The sequence below is a fragment of the Siniperca chuatsi genome, linkage group LG10 (genome assembly GCF_020085105.1).
Source record: "Siniperca chuatsi isolate FFG_IHB_CAS linkage group LG10, ASM2008510v1, whole genome shotgun sequence".
NCBI lineage: Eukaryota > Metazoa > Chordata > Actinopteri > Centrarchiformes > Sinipercidae > Siniperca > Siniperca chuatsi.
The window spans coordinates 572660-589571 of NC_058051.1; the positions used below are offsets into that span (position 1 = coordinate 572660).

The 16912-nt window shown below is 45.9% G+C and overlaps 3 protein-coding genes across 5 annotated transcripts; all 3 read right to left on the reverse strand.

Annotated features, from left to right (window-relative positions):
• Positions 1-3080: 3080 nt before the first annotated feature.
• Positions 3081-6006, reverse strand: nppa (natriuretic peptide A). Of its 2 annotated transcripts, none has more exons than XM_044212803.1 (3): positions 5835-6006; positions 4162-4480; positions 3081-3351 (listed from the first exon to the last, which is right to left on the reverse strand). In XM_044212803.1, the coding sequence occupies exons 1-3, from the start codon at positions 5943-5945 to the stop codon at positions 3347-3349; spliced, it is 435 nt and encodes a 144-aa protein (XP_044068738.1). In that variant the 5' UTR covers positions 5946-6006; the 3' UTR covers positions 3081-3346. The 2 variants fall into 2 exon arrangements, with proteins under 2 accessions (XP_044068738.1, XP_044068737.1); XM_044212802.1 differs by having other exon boundaries at positions 3081-3356; positions 5835-6003.
• A 3825-nt stretch (positions 6007-9831) lies between these two features.
• Positions 9832-11112, reverse strand: nppb (natriuretic peptide B). The gene is made up of 3 exons (XM_044212804.1): positions 10917-11112; positions 10119-10401; positions 9832-9887 (listed from the first exon to the last, which is right to left on the reverse strand). Exons 1-3 carry the CDS (start codon positions 11022-11024, stop codon positions 9877-9879), a joined length of 402 nt encoding a protein of 133 aa, XP_044068739.1. The 5' UTR covers positions 11025-11112; the 3' UTR covers positions 9832-9876.
• Positions 11113-15174: 4062 nt separating this feature from the next.
• nppal (natriuretic peptide A-like) lies at positions 15175-16644 on the reverse strand. 2 transcript variants are annotated; one of them, XM_044212806.1, is made up of 3 exons: positions 16323-16644; positions 15919-16226; positions 15175-15416 (listed from the first exon to the last, which is right to left on the reverse strand). In XM_044212806.1, exons 1-2 carry the CDS (start codon positions 16404-16406, stop codon positions 15921-15923), a joined length of 390 nt encoding a protein of 129 aa, XP_044068741.1. In that variant the 5' UTR covers positions 16407-16644; the 3' UTR covers positions 15175-15416; positions 15919-15920. The 2 variants fall into 2 exon arrangements, with proteins under 2 accessions (XP_044068741.1, XP_044068740.1); XM_044212805.1 differs by having other exon boundaries at positions 15175-15419; positions 16323-16630.
• Between the last annotated feature and the right edge of the window lie 268 nt (positions 16645-16912).

Below are 16912 nucleotides of genomic sequence, written 5' to 3' on the forward strand. Positions count from 1 at the left end.
GGGAAGCAGCACGTTGCCTGAACTGACCGACTGTCAGAACAGCGCTGACCAACTCAACTGTTTCATCAAAAGTCATTTTAAATTCTGCGCTGGGACAGAGTTTAAAGTCCAACTGGAGTTAAATTACATTTCTTTTGTCTGCTACAGCAACGTGTATCTGAAAATCACTTCCTGTGTCCTCCTCCGAGAAAACATCAGAAACCAAAAGGGAGAAATCTATATTTTATATAGTTTGGTGTCATGATGCCGCCCCTGGTTGTTTTTACAGTTCTGTCCGCCTTCGTAGATAGAGACCTCATTTCCATACAGCCAATCAGATCTTGCATAAAGCAGTGATGACCTTTTTTCTTCCTTATAAAAACATGTTGACTACGAGACGGGATGACTAAATGTGATTTCAGTCTCACTACAGAGACGCCGACACACTGTTCTCACATTTCCATTCGATATATTGTTCTTAATATATTGATTAGTGTTGCTTTCACTTTTTTATTATTTTTCATCTTAATCTGATTTATTTTATGATTTACTTATTAAATTTTATTGAATTTTTCTGTTTAATTTAATTTAAATTTCTTATTTAAATGTATTAAAATTTAAATTTTTGTGTTTAGTTGATATTCATTTCTTTGTAGATTTAATTTTAAATTACACCTCAGCAGCATTTTGGTTTTACAGATGTTCAACACTACTGATGACTAGATGACTGGTTGTAATTATAAAATAATAATGTAGACAAAAAATGTGATAAATAATAACCTGACAATGAAATAAATAAATAACTTTAATACATATAACTAAAAAATACATAAATATTAGTGTTCTCTTTATTACATTTATAAAGCTGATTTAATACATATCTATAATAAAATATAATAATAAATGTGTTTTAACTGGCTTAAGAGGTAGGGGGCACGTGATTGGCTGAAAGGTGAAAAGTGACATTTTGAAATAAAAAGGAGAGAAATGCCATCGTGGAATAAAAACAGACCTTTAAAATGTTTAGAAACGAGTCAAACTGACATCAAATCAAATTCAGTTATTATGAAAATGAATCTGAAACGCTCCACGAGAGGGCGCTCTGGGACAAAACGTCTTCAAGTGTGAACTAAAGAGAATCCCAGTCACAAACCTTGTAGTGTCATTTATTTAGTAATGCTCCCTCACTGCAGGCAGAGGTGCATGCTGGGCTTCTGCTGCCACAGAGCTCTAGTTTTCCACATTAGTGCGGCTCGTTGAGAAGTCAGAGATCAGGTCAGGCGGCTCCGCGGTGGAAAGAAAGCCTGCACCTGTCCTTATCACCTGGATCACACTGTGTGAACGCTGGCTGGTTGGCTGCTGCCAGCAGCTGAAACGCTTCACTGGTGTGTCACCGGACTTTAAACGATCTCCATGATCTGAGCGGACAGGAGCGAGTGACGGCTCCTTCCTTTCAGACGCCAAGCCATGTTTCCTGCATGAATCACTTCCTCTCTCTGCACTAGCTGTGTTCACTTGACAGCAAGCTGGAAGAAGTAAAAGAGATCAGTCTCCATCCATCCTTTTTCTGATCAGAATCAGAAATCCTTTATTGATCCTGAGAGGAAACTCTTTGTTACAGCTGCTCGCTGTCACGTCAGTCACACAGGAAGAGAAGCACTGAGCAAATCAAATATCATACACTGTAATACAGGCAAGATAGATTAATTACAAGGTGGGTATAAGTATAAAATTAAAATAAGTGTAAAGTACAAAGTGGATTTAGAGGTTGATGAGTATGTACGGTGTAATAATACAATAATGAGTCCTGTGAAGTGCAGCTTATTAAGATTATAATGAGACGGAGGATGTTGCACAGCAGTGATAGATGTATGAATAAATATCAGTAAATTAAACTGAAACAGTATATTGCACCGGAGTATTAAACAGGGAATATTGCACAGTTATCTCAAGTATTGCAGAGATGTTAACGATCAGTGTCCAGTTTAGTGACTTCGGGTCAAACAGACTGACACTTAGAGGGAGGAGTTAAAGAGTCTGATGGCCACAGGCAGGAGTGACTTCCTGTGGCGCTCTGTGGTGCATTGTGGGGGGATGAGTCTTCCGCTGAAGGTGCTCCTTTGTTTGACCAGCGCGTCATGGAGCGGGTGGGAGATGCTGTCCAAGATGGCGTGTAGTTTACCCAGCATCCTCCTCTCTGACGCCACCGCACCATTTCCTGTACCCGATCTATCCCAGCATGCTTTGCGAGAGAGGTGGGCTTTAAAGGGTGAAAATATAAAAAACACTCAAATGTAATCTGACGTCGTTGTAAGTGAGAATTCACTCTCTATAATTTGGTCCACACTGTAATTGTGGTTGGTTTATTGTGTGCACACGACGTCTGTCTGCTGGGTGCCCCCCCCCGCTGCTGCTCTTCCTGAGCTTTCGGCCATTTTTTCCCTGTTGAAGGGTTTTTGGGGAGTTTTCCTCATTGGAATCGAGTGTCTGAGGATCCTAAAGCCCCTCGAGGCAAACTTGTGATTTATGATAGTGGGCTATGTAAATAAAATGTACATGATCTGACTGCATGGAGGCATGTAACACCCTGCTCCTGAACCAGGATCAAACAGGTCTGATAAACGGGACCTGCTGACTGCACAGCTCGCCGCATGAACACGAAATGTCCTGTAGCACCCGAGGGACTGGGGTGTCAAGCTCTTCCAGTAGGACAACAGGGGAACCACAGCATGTAGCTAATCTGCGTTGAGTTTAAGAATATTTTACTGGCTGTATCATGATATGCCACCGTGTGACACTGTCGCCCCTGAAACAACAAGGCTCCAGCATAGCGAAGCTGATATCTTGTCGCACGTTACACAACAACACGAGCTGAGTGTCCTCTCAACATGTCGGATACAGTGATGCTGTAGCTGATGCCACAGTGACTTTGACTCAAATAAAAGCAGAAAAGGCCAGACACAGGAGGATGTGGATCTGGTGCGGCACAGGTTTTCTCAGGTCCTGGTTTCAGACTGCTGGTGTGCAGAGGTGAAGAGAGGCAACTGTGAGTACCTGCTATACTGTAATGGTGCACGCTTAAAAAAACACTGAGCCCCTCATATGAAAAAAAGAGTTTATTTGTCCTTGTTAACAACCCACATGCAGTTCTGTAGTTAACTCCTTTTGCTCTGCGTGTTTGTTACACAGTGAATAATGCAGAACTCACTACACAGCTGACACACAGAGCATTCGTCACTGCAAACAGAGAAATACACACAAGAGATACACACAGTTCAACTAATGCAAAATCATACAAATCCACTCTCTGCGGCCGTGTCTTCAGTTGGAGATAACGCTATAATCCAACATGTGTCCCAGGAACCTGTCAGACTACCCTGAGGGGAAAGTGACACAAACACAAAAGAGGAATGATAATTAATTATTATTAATAATAATTATAAATCAACACTCGATTGTATTTATGCATATTTATTTCCTGTTAGTCGCCTCTAGAGGCTGCAGAGTTCTTCACATCCCACAACAAGAGACATTAGTAGTAGGTCTAGTCCACAGCGAAGGTCACTGTGTCAGTAAAGACAGTTTAGGTTAGCCTAGCTTAGCATAAAGACTGGAAGCAGGGGGAAGCAGCTAGCCTGGCTCTGTGACAGTTTGAGTTACATGTTTTAGTGTTGCCACTGTGGGTGCACAGATGCACTGGGTGGATGGATAACATGCAGTGTAATTAGAGCTAATCGCTTCCTGACTCCAGCTCCTTACTGAAGTCACAGACTTGAGTTTGATATCTATCTTCTCATCAGAAGTGAAAGGGTTTATCATCTGGGAGCGTGAATGTCAGCTACTCCCGTCATGAGATATCTTGAGTGAGTGTTGCACTAGAGGAAATGTCTTGGACACCTTTTTACTTTTAGTTGTTACAGAGCTGCTGAGGAGGAACTTAAGAAATCATCCTCTGGGGACCTTTAATAACCGGACTGCATGTACGGTCATCAATATTCATGTTGTCTCTGCATGCGAACTCCTCTCTGATTAAAACTATTTGTATATGAACTAATACATATACATGTCTGACTTCCAAGCTATGACCACCCACCCAGCACAGACCTTTGGCCCTCACGCTTCAGTACCCTTTATCTCAACCCTCATTGGATTTCCTCCTGCCGTGCTCAGCTGCAGTCTCACCTCGTCCACTGTTGCATCCCAGACCGCTGGCGTTTCCTATTCGGTCCATCCTGGCTCCAAAGCAGCCAGAGGCCCGTTTCCTGGCGCTCATCAGCAGCTCCTGCAGGCGGCTCCTCTGACTCGCGGCCCTGCTGTGGCCCTCAGCTGGCGATTGAGATCTTTCTGCTATCAAAGGTTCTTGGTCCCCCTCCTGGTCCGGGCTCCACCCTCGGCTGGCCTGGCTGTGCTCAGGCTCTTGGTTTGTCCCTTCATAATCAGCTTCAGAGTCCTCCTCCCGGGCTGCTTCAGCCAGAGTCTCCTCAAAGCGCTCCAGTAAAGACTGGTGTGAGAGGTGAAGACGGGTTTACACTCAAAACCCACACTGGTTACACTCCGTCAGTATGTTTTAGACACATAACACATGCTGACTGAACAACATAAGCCTTCTAGTGAGTCTGTAACCACAGGAGGCCCAGAACGTGGTCTTGGGCTTGTGGGAGATGGTGTTAGTTAAAGGCCGCTGGAACAAAAAAAACTATGGTATCAAAGTTTAATGTTTTAAACGTTAAACTAGACTTGCAAGTATTACGGAGTCCAAGCACCCTGACACAATGTGGACTTTGAGGTTCACTGGTCCAAGGCTATCTGTTAGCTGAGAGCATCGCTGAACGAGGGCTTCAACACGCGGATCTGGATCTTGGACCACAAGGATCGCTGAGTCCGTGTCCGATCCAAAACTATTCTCAGTAAATAATGTTGTGCCATGTCTACGAGCGATGAAGTGTCTCTTAGTTTAAGTAATGTTCTCTCAAAAACCCAATGAAGTATTACTGTATCCCCAATGGCTGAATGGCACCGACTGGAGAATTAGCGCCACCAGCTGTTTATCTCGATGCATTCACATGTGGATGGAAACGCACATTCATGCGCCTTTTCTTTGGCTGTTTTTCTAGCAGTTCTGTTGTTACTGCCGACTGGAGCGGATAAATGTTGTTTAGTAGCCCTGTCAATGGAAATAGTTTTATTTCCATTGTTACACAACTTTTAGATGATATGCTTTTCTTACTTGGCGGATGAATTGTGAATTTATGATCTTGATTCCCTGAGAAATATCATCCAGATGTCTTCATGTTTCATGTCTTCTCAGGCAAACTGGAAGAGAAATGACATGAAACCCTTGTTTTTGACTAAAATGTGTTAACTAACACTAATGAGACCTCACAGGTTTTATCAGGACAGCTTCTGTGGCAGGAAGTGTTTCTACAGACGCCTCTGACCTATAATTAGTGCCAGATTACATATTGTACTGTCGTTCTTTCCGAGAAGCTTCAAATGAAACTATTAGGACATTACAGACCCAGAAAATAAAACGTTACCATTTTACTCCCCAGGACGAAGCTCTAAATGTTGACGCCCTCTCCAACACACCCGGATACATTCTGGTGGAACAGTACTGGGCAATACTGTAATCAGCCTCAGCCTCGTGGAAGTTATTAACTGTATAATGTAAAAGGTCCAGACATGATCACATGACCTCAGCATCCTCAGTGGTAGCTACAGCCCTGACTCACCTCCAGCGTGTTCAATAAAACCAAAACGATCTGCGTAACTAGAGACCGCTGAAGTTCAGTAAGAAAGCGTGCAGCGGTCAGACAGACAGGTGTGATCAGCAGAGGGGTGACGTGGTTTCTTACCTTGAGCTGAGCCAGGTCGCTGGTAGAAGAGGGCCTTCCCAGTACGTGGCTGCTAACCAGTGTGTGCTGACACAGCAGGGCCAGCAGGCCCCACAGGACCGCAGTCCTCATGTTATCCTTCTGCTGCTACTACTGACACCACAGCCTGCGCTGCAAGATTTTATATACATGCCAACACACACACACACACACACACACACACTCACCATGCAACAGACAGTCAGTGTCAGTGGCTCATCATTTTGTAGATCACCTCAAGTGCATTCTGACACCTCTGCATGATAAGGCAGCTGGTCAGATGTCCCTTTAAGTGGCGCTTGGTGGTAGGTGATGTGTGTGTGTGTGTGTGTGTGTGTGTGTGTGTGTGTGTGTGTGTGTGTGTGTGTGTGTGTGTGTGTGTGTGTGTGTGTGTGTGTGTGTGTGTGTGTGTTTGTACAGTATACGTGCCTGTGTATCATCACGCTTCCCGTCCAGCAGTGGCATGACCTCAGGAGCCGTGTTGGAGCTCTGAGCTCAGGCGTGGTGTGTATCGACAGGAATGCAGCATTCACTATGCAAATACTTCACACCGTCTGAGCCTGAAAAACACCATAGTAGGTTAAAGCTGCTGCTCCGGGTCACAGGGAGGTCTTTAGATTAGGAAGGAAGGAAACACTGTCGTCAGCATAACACATTTATAGAACATAATGTTTGTTGTTTCTTTCCGCTTCAGTTTGTCAGGTGGGCTCAAGAAGGTTTTAGCTGTTTGTGGTTAAAGCTTCAACTGAAAGCTGCACCAAAACGTTACCGGGCTGCTCCGACACGACGCCGGGACGACGGATTAGTAACGGACGATTCGAACACTCAGTCACTAGCGTGAAGACTGACAGCACTCTTGTGTCTGTAGTTAGCATGGAGCTACAGCTTAACTTAACTCGGGGCTCTCGTTCGTTTAATCCACAAACAGAAATGTAAAAACAAAAAGACAATTTGTGGTTTTACGTGCTGGAACTCTTTCCTAATATAATAATAATAATATTAATAAACTTTATTTATACAGCACAAAGTTACAAAGTGCTTTACATGGTGGAACCAGGATTAAAACATTTCAGGACTGAGGCAAATAAGATTAGGGAAATAAAATAAAATAAACCCCCAACAATAAAGATAATTACTGATAATGAAACAGATACCGTATGTCGAGTACTAGAATGAATAAAAGATACGTTTTGAGAAGTGATTTAAAAGAAGTCACTGACTCAGCAGACTCAGATCCTCGGGCAGAGAGATCCAGAGCCGAGAGGCCCGATCGCCTGATCACCTTTAGTCCTGAACCAGGACTCAGGAACAGCCAGCAGAGTCCTGCCCGAGGGTCTGAGGCTCTGGCTCATAGGGGGGCAGCAGTTCAGCTGGTAGCTGAACCATGAAGAGCGTTAAAGGTGATCGGTAAAACCTTAAAATCAGTTCTAAAGCGAACTGGTGACCAGTGACGAGGCTGAAACAGGTCTGATACGATCTGGTCTTCGAGTGCTGCGTTTTGTACCAGCTGAAGGCGCGAGGCGGTTTTGTGGCTCAAACCAAAATACCACGAATAACAATGATCTAACCGAGAAGAAATGAAAGCATGAATGAGACCAGGCCGAGCGCTCTGAGCGGCTCCTTCGCTGATAAACACGATCATCTGGGATTTGTTTTTCAAATGAAAGTTCACCGTCTGACATTTGAAGACAGGGATCCAACAGGTTTCTGTATGACAGGGACGGACTTTGGAGACCGAGGAGAATTATTTCTGATTATTTTTATTATTTTATTATATTTATTAATTATTATTTTTGTTTAGCGATCAGGCGCAAAGAGTCCAAGCTAAGCTAATCAGCTCCTGGCTGTAGCTTCGTACTTAACACACAGACATGAGACTGATAACGATCTTCCCAAAATGCTGAACGATTCATTTCACAGCTCTCATAATGACAAGCGAGTAAGTGGACCTTGAGTAGAGACTGTTTTCCTGTCATGGAACGTTTGAACATCCATAGTTCTAAACTCAATCTGCTGATGAAGATGGTGCGATAAAGTCAAAAGCTCCAGAACAAGTGCATGAATGGACCTTGAGTGTTTTCACTGATATATTCACGCACACCGTCCAGCTTTATGGCAGTTTTACTCGTAGAACACATGCTCGGCAGACTTTTATTGACCATGAGACAAAATTATTGGAAATTCTTAACTCAAGGTCCACTTACTAGATTACTAGATACTAGTCGTGGCCTTCATCAGCTGATGCAGTTTGCTCAGTTGTCTTTCATTGTCTCAACTGATGACAGCAGAATCATCTCCATGACAACTGAGCAAACTCAAACAGCTGAAAGCACCAGAAGACATCTAGTAAGTGGACCTTGAGTTGAGAATTGAGATCGTGGGTCTCACTGTGCTGCTGGAGTATACTGACTGACGGCAGCAAGTCACTGGACAAAAATATCATTTATTGATTCCTTGGCTTTAGTTCTCTGTCTCTGCCTATAGTGTAACTGGGGGCCTTGATCAATCATGATAGATACCGTTAATAAGGTCACAACATGTGAACAGCAGCAGGTGTGTGTGATTGTGACTGCTGCCAGTGCAGACTGCTCTTCACGCCAGAGAGAAAACAGTAGACTCGGAGCTTAAACCAGCTGGCGGGTCCCGCAGTGACGCGTGTGTGTTGGATTATTACATGTGATTAATAAATGGAGGCGTATCTGCTCCGTGAGACAGGCGAGTGATGGACGTCAAAAAACGCTTCGAAGAACACTTTCTCTCGCTCCTTAATATCGCGGCACAGGGAGGACCGGAGACACGTGGAGTGAAGTCTAAGCCTCGCAGCTCAGCCAGCGACTCACAAGCCACAACACATACTGTCTGCTGATGGTGGCTGGTGCCACCTGAAGTCCCCGACCTGAAGTCCCCGACCTGAAGTCCCCGACCTGAAGTCCCCGACCTGAAGTCCCCGACCTGAAGTCCCCGACCTGAAGTCCCCGACCTCAAGTCCCCGACCTGAAGTCCCCGACCTGAAGTCCCCGACCTGAAGTCCCCGACCTCGACTGGGTGGTGGGGGCCGGGCCTGGTCACAGCTTGCCGCTGGTTTCAGTTGGTTTCGATGAACAAATAGACACAGACAGAAACTAAACCAGTTTGAGGGTCATTAACGTCCATCGCAGTCTGTCTCCGTCAGCCTCACGTTAGACAGACAGACAACCAATCACAGGACAAGGACACCCATGTGACTTTGACACTCACTGCCAGCAGCAGACATGAAGGGCTGCAGGGGTTATTACCCAGGATGCAACAGTGAAGCCAGCTCAGCGCCGTTGACGTGACTGGATGGCTGCGTGTGCTCTCCATGGTGCTGAAAACTGAGCGTTTTACATTCGTTCAAACAGAAATACCAACAACTGTTAAAGAAATGCTGTCTGACCGCTCATCAGTCATATTTATCCTGCTTTGGATTAATATTATTGAACTGATCGGTCACAGCAGTCATCTCCTGCGCTCTGCCCCCACCATGTTTACCCCGTGGCTTTGTGTTGGGAAACGTGATCCTGCGAGTGATTCAATCTGGCAGACATTCAGTCTTCATGATGAAAATACGGTTTGAAAATAACCGTAATTATCCTCTAATCTAAATGTGCCTTTTCTTCTGTTATGTCTATTTATTCATGATGTGCTGCAACTGCCGGTGTCTTCTGTCATTGTCAGATGTCACTGTGTTGAATGTAAGAAGTGACCATTTGTTGAAGGTCATTTCAGGAATGTTGCATGATTATATTCATTAGCATTATTATCTGTGTGTGTGTGTGTGTGTGTGGTGATGCTGAAACAACACTGGCTCAATGATGTGCAGTTGTAAACATTTATTAAAACAGTCAACAGTATATAAAGAACAGTCTTACATCCATTTTAAATAAATATGCTTGTAAGCCGGAAATAATTTTCAATAAATATTAGTAAATAAATAGGATTCAAATAAAAATATCTTTTGGTAGAGACGTTGCAGTTCCAGAAATTAGATGGTAAGACTTCATCTTCACTTTGGATCTGCAAGAGAAGAAGAAAACAACAACATCAACTGTGTTATTAGGACTATTCAGATGTTCTCATTAATTTCATTAATGGTACATTTGTATGATTTAAATTCATGTGACACTAAACTATATAATTCTGCATGAAGGTGGAAATCCATGTGGAGCTATCTGCGGTATATTATTATATTATTATAAAGACCTTCCGACACCAGCGGAGCCTACAGCTGCTGTGACCGTAACGTACTGTATCTGCCGACGGTGTTGCACCCCAGGGAGCTCATGGAGCCGATTCTGTCCATCCGCCGGCCGAAGCAGCCAGAGGACTTCCTGGACGAGTCGTTGCGGACGCTCTTCAGGTTCTTGGCTGAGAGAAGCTCCCGGATCGCCGCCTCGTCCAGTCCAGTTTGGGGCTGCGGTCCTGCTGCCTCCTCTGTGTTCAGGCTGTCCAGACCGTCCCTCTCTGCAGGGACTGTCTGGTCCACCTCCGTCTGCTCTGAAACAGACTCCTCTAGTCTCTGAAGGAGCACCTGCAACGTCCACATAAACATTAGGCTACGTCTTACATATTAAAAATAAACATTTAATTATTGCATTGAGGACATACATTTACAGAAGGGACGCTCAGACATGTCTGGTAGCACTTTGTGATGCATCAGAAGCAGACTGTACGACCATCAGAAGCGTCCTTGATCTTTTCTTACAGTTTAGGCCCCAAATAAACATTGTCAGGCAAAATGTTAACGTTGTTTACTGCAGCATTAATGATTTATTACGTACTCAGCACAGTTATTATTATTCGCGTAGAGCACCAATTTAACTTCAGTAACCACAGATCAGATCACAGAGTCCCGCTGGATCACATAAGGTCCCAAAGGTCCAGACAGGAAGCTGCTTTATACAAAACAATCCCAACTAAAGTTAGATACTGCAAATGAAATGAGACGTTTGTCCTGTCTTGCTGCTCCACATTGCTTAAAATGGCAGACCCATGGTGGAGCCCTGGATCTCCAACTTTCCCAAGCCAAGTTTCAGATTCACTCACCTTTAAGATGTCCATGTCAGTGTCAGTCAAGCTGATGGGATATGTGCTGAACAGCTGCAGGTTCAGGATGAGGAGGAGGCCGCAGAGGGGAAGGGAAGACCGATGCATGATTCTCTGAGTTCCTGCTGCTCGTGGATGGTTGGATGCTCTTTGGCGTCTTTGCCTGGTAGCTGTTTGGATGCTGGAACCCACAGCAGGACCTTCTGCTCTTTTATACTTCAGCTTGACACACGTAGGTATGCCAGGAATTGGACTGGCATTCCTGACACCTGATTCTGATAACAGGAGCTGTCGGAAACTGCTCCTTTTAAAGCGTTGTCTCTTAGATATGGGTCATTCGTTTGACATAGCTGCTTCCATATGCTACTTTGTTTGAGAAACATACTCCAACCCCCCTCACCACACATTGTTGTCACTGAGCTACAGGAAGTAGTAACCTAACAGACAGTCTGACAGTGTTACTAAATCGAGGTGTGTACGTGATGGTGGTAGGGTAGCCGGCTGCTTAGAGAGACCAGTCTTCAGTGGGAGGAGCCAAATTCAGACTGCCACTCCAGTGAAGACGTGGACGCTTGCATCTTTCTCGAGGACTCTGCAGTCCTCAGCACCAGCTCTCAGCTCTATTATAGTCTGTCTTACATATCAATTGTAAAAATATGAAAGCAGCACTAATCAATATTCATATATTAGCAATGAATCAAATGACTAATGTCTATAATGTGGAAGGTGACAAACACACAGAGAGTTATCACTAAACTCCTCTCAGCTCCACGGAGCGCTTTAGCCTCTTTCAGCTCCTTGTTTTGGTTCAGTCCTCGGCTCTCATCGCCCGGTTTCCAGCAGCTGTTTCCAGACGTAACGCGGCTGAACTCGAGCCGCTCGGCAGCAAACAGCAAAGTCAGAGCAGCTGCTGAACATAGCGGAGCATCTAGCTGCTAAAAAGCCAGATGTTTCCCTCAGCAGCTGCTGGAGACCAAACACAGAGCTGACAGAGAGAAGAGACTGACGTCCATCTGAGACACAGACACGCCTCCTGATGAGCGTCATGTGACTCTGACACGCCTCCTGATGAAGCGACTCTGTAGCTGCTACAACTGTTTGCCAACACATTCAGCTTAGCAACTGTATGAGGTGGTTATATGTCGCTGATATGATACAGCTTCTTCTGCTGCCACCAAGTGGCCAAAGATCAGTGACTGCAGGTGTGAAAGAGGTTGTATTTAGTCCTGTTTCACAGATATTCAGCTCCAGAAATGTCATCGTCACTTCATGCATCTGTCTGTCTGTCTTTCACAGTGAAATATCTACACCAACATGGAGGAGTGCTGTGAATTTTGAATCTAACTCATGGTGCCCAGAGGATGATCCTGATGTTGGTGATCCCCTGATTTTTCAGCTAGCGCCACCATCAGGTTTCCACCAGTTCTACACTTAGAGTCGTGGTCAACATGTTTTTATAAGGAAGAAAAAAGGTCTTAATGTCAGAAATATCAGAAATATGAGAAATGCTCCTTTTCCTTGAGGGGCGTGTCCCGGTCTGTGTTTGATTGACAGCAGCTGGCAGCCATAGGGAGCGAGAGACAAAGTAAACAAACGTGTAGCTACATGTCATGTGCAGCTAATTAGCCAACTAGCCTGCAAACTGACGTTAGCAGTTCACTCCAGACGTGCGTTCACGTCTGTAAGTCAGATAAGAAGGAGACGTTAGCATGAAGCTAATGAGGTTGTTGCTCAGAGTCTGTGGCTCTTGTGTAGCAGGCTGCTGATTGGCTCAGTCTGACAACAATGCTGACATCACTGCTTTATGCAAGATCTGATTGGCTGTATGGAAATGAGGTCTCTATCTACGAAGGCGGATAGAACTGTAAAAACAACCAGGGGCGCCATCATGACACCAAACTATAGAAAATATAGATTTCTCCCTTTTGGTTTCTGATATTTTCTCGGAGGAGGACACAGGAAGTGATTTTCAGATACACGTTGCTGTAGCAGACAGAACACAGCGTATGGCGTTTGGCCTTTGCGTTGATATGGCGTTTGGCCTTTGCGTTGGTATGGTATGGCGTTTGGCCTTTGCATTGGTATGGTATGGCGTTTGGCCTTTGCATTGGTATGGTATGGCGTTTGGCCTTTGCATTGGTATGGCGTTTGGCCTTTGCGTTGGTATGGTATGGCGTTTGGCCTTTGCATTGGTATGGCGTTTGGCCTTTGCGTTGGTATGGCGTTTGGCCTTTGCATTGGTATGGCGTTTGGCCTTTGCGTTGGTATGGTATGGCGTTTGGCGCTGCGTTGGTATGGCGTTTTGGCGCTGCGTTGGTATGGCGTTTGGCCTTTGCATTGGTATGGTATGGCGTTTGGCCTTTGCGTTGATATGGCGTTTGGCCTTTGCGTTGGTATGGTATGGCGTTTGGCCTTTGCATTGGTATGGTATGGCGTTTGGCCTTTGCATTGGTATGGCGTTTGGCCTTTGCGTTGGTATGGTATGGCGTTTGGCCTTTGCATTGGTATGGCGTTTGGCCTTTGCGTTGGTATGGTATGGCGTTTGGCCTTTGCATTGGTATGGCGTTTGGCCTTTGCGTTGGTATGGTATGGCGTTTGGCCTTTGCGTTGGTATGGCGTTTGGCCTTTGCGTTGGTATGGCGTTTGGCCTTTGCGTTGGTATGGCGTTTGGCCTTTGCGTTGGTATGGCGTTTGCGTTGCGGCTCTTCTGCTGTTCATATGAGCGTCGCTGTCGAGCCGCGGCGGCAGGCTGCGAATGTTTTTCCTCTGCACAGCACAGCGAGGTGAAGTTGCTTACCTTGATAACATGTTGGCGCGCTTGCCGAAAACCACAGTAGGAGTGTGGGGCTGGCAGGGCGTGGTTATCCCCTGCTGTAGTGGAAACACGTCATCGACCCGGGCCCAGGGAAACACCCGATCTGAACAGATCTTCATGTCAGACGGAGTGACCCTTTAATACCTCAGGAGCAGCCCACCAGCTAAATGTTAGCTAAATATACAGTGTGTAGCTAAACCTGACTTGAATGCACTATAATTGCATGTTACATTACATGCATGAGACTTAATACCTACAACCTAAAGAGTTCTAATGTTTGTCAGTGCATCCGGATTCATTTCATAGGCAGATCCAACATGTTACCCACCTGCTTTATTTGAGACATCAGTGTAAACAGTGATGTCTAAGCTGCAGGTGGGAGAAGTACTCACGCCATTTACTTAAGTACTAATACCACAACGTAAAAATACTCCACTGGTCCAGCTAGTTTGAACTACTTAAATACACATATGTGTTCCAGTGATGGCGACAAAGTGCTGCAGCACACATCTGCTTTCATCTTTTGGATATTTCTCTAATCTTTGCTGTTATAACCTCAATAAATCAGATTAAACCTGGTGAGAAGTTTAGAGGGGAAATGTCTCTTCGGTGGAAATAACTGCGACGTCTGAAACATGACAGGACACACACACAGGTTGGGAGCCACTGGTTCAATCTAACTGTATTTTACAAGCTTGTCATATGTTATCTAACCAGTAAGTAACCAGATGAATGCACTGCCATACAGCATTTCCCTCTGAGATGTAAAGAGTAAAAGTGTAAAGTAGCATGAAATGGAAGCACTTAAGTAAAGTACAAGTACCTCAGATTTGTACTTCAGTTCAGTAAATGAGTAAATGTCCTTTTGAAAGGTAAGAAAGTTGCTTTGGAAACCTTTTTTCCTCTGATTCATTGTACGCTTTGCCATTATGAAGTGATTTTTATAATGCAGAATGAGTTTAAAGCTTATTTTTGTAACCAGCTGGTGGGAAGAGTGATGCTGCAACTGAACCAGACATCCTCGCACGTTTGGACCTGAGCCGAGCTTTACGCGCAGATCTGTGCGTAAAGCTCGGGCTGTTTGGTTCAGCAGCCTTTTCCTACAGGACAGTAAATCCCAGTTAGAGCCGAAGACACGCTGCTGGCGGGTCCCGTGCTCCTGCAGAACCAGATCCCGCACGTGCCGCGTCTCTGCAACATGAAGACTTGACGGTGCCGGTGTTAGCTGGCACCGGAGGCTCGTTATGTTTACTAACCCCGGGGCAGATCATCTGCTTGCTGTGCCCGCGGACACACCGTGTGAGCATGAGTAAACACACTGGACGGTAACGTGTCAAAATTAAATAATAATAAACTCCATTGGAGTTAAATGTTCCCGTCCAACACACCGGTTTATTTAACGTCCCCTCTGAACGGGAGCCGATTCAACCACAGACTCAGCTGTTGTGCAAAATCATTATTTTACTACAATACAAACAATTACAAGGCAGCTCTACGTCATCCAACAAGAACATAATAAATAATAAATACATTTACAATCGTTTATTATTGAACAGCTCACATGTGAAAAAGGAAACCAGAGTTCTGAGAACAGCAGAGAGGAGGGACCGCCTTAGCGCTTGTGACTGAGGAGCTCGGTGCCGGTTCCGGTAACAGGGACGTGCAGAGACCCGGAGCCGTCCCGCCTGCTGACACAACAACAACAACACATCAGCATCACGTGACATCAGCACCACATTCAGCCGCCCCCACTTCTCTCTTAATAACAGAACATTACAACGCATCTTCATGTCAGTGCAGTTACAGTGGGTCATCAGTGAAAACGGGTTTGTGCAGTTTTACAGTAAGTCCTCTGTCACTGTGCTGCTTCATGTTGAATGCAGGAGAAGAAGATTTCCACTATAAGTTGGTGTCTCCTGGTCTGTACATGGACCAACCAGACCAGGCTGCGTATGAATATGATCCTGCAAAGCATCATCTAACTGTCTGTCCTGCGCTTCATAAACAGCTGAGAGAAAAGGGAAACTGAGCATGTAGAAACGGTCTCGGTCATCAAGAAAAGAATATAGTAAGTACAGTTTTTAAACTGGCATCTTTCCCCCTTGTCCCCCCGGTCCCCTGGTCCCCCGGTCCCCCGGTCCCCCTTGTCCCCCCGGTCCCCCGGTCCCCTGCTCCCCCGGTCCTTACCTTCAGCAGCCCAGCCCGCTGAAGGAGCCGATCCTCTCTAACCGGACGCCGAAGCAGCTCCTCAGCCCGCCCTTCTTGTACCGGCTCCACGAGCGCTTGGAGGTCCTCGTGAGGTCTTTGAAGAGACGCGCGAGGACGTTTTCTTTGGCCGCCAGAGCCGAGTTGCTGCGGTCGGAGGAGTCCCACGGCTGCTCCTCTGCAGCTCCGAACAGAGACTTGTCTGAGAGTCCATCCTTCCCCTCCGCCTCCGCCTCCTCCGAGGAGAAGTACGGCGCGTTGACCTCCTCCTCTAACAGCTGCTTCAGACTCTGCGGGGAAAACCAAACACAGAAGCTTTAACTCAGACACCCAGCGAGGTCACGGGGCTCCGCGTGCACAGGCCCAGTCGGACCCGGCCCTCTCACCTGTAGCTCAGAGACCGGCTTGGCTCCCACCACGCTCAGCAGTAGAAGCAGAGCTGCGCAGCAGACCCAGAGGTTTGGGTTCATTGTCTCTTCGGGTTGTTCGATCTTTCTCTGTGAGGGCTCGTTGGCGCGCGACTCTGTCCGTCCCTGCTCCTGTGTCTCGCGCTCGCCGGTTCTCTGCCGGTGGCCAGGTGCCGCCTTTATACGAGACCTGATTCCGTCACGAGGCCTGGGAAAATTAACGAGGTGTGACTAATGCTGCTGCACGTGGGAGTGCAGGCTGGAAAATGGGACTGGAAGTGTTTTCAGGTCCAAACTCCTCCGCAGCTGTCGGACTGAAGACTCTCGGCGCTTCGTTGCTTCTGTTTGGAATAACTTCATCATTAGCTCTCAACTTATTGGAAAGCACGGCAGCTGGGTCCACGTGCCAGATAATGTGCCCCCCCCCACAGGCGTTTACACAAAACAGTATAATATAATGAGTTAATGTAAGTGAAATATCACCTGAGGAAGCTGTATCTTGTCTGCAGCTGTTGTTTGCTCTTGATTTCACTGCATGTTTGGTTTTAAAACTGCTTCATAAAATAGTT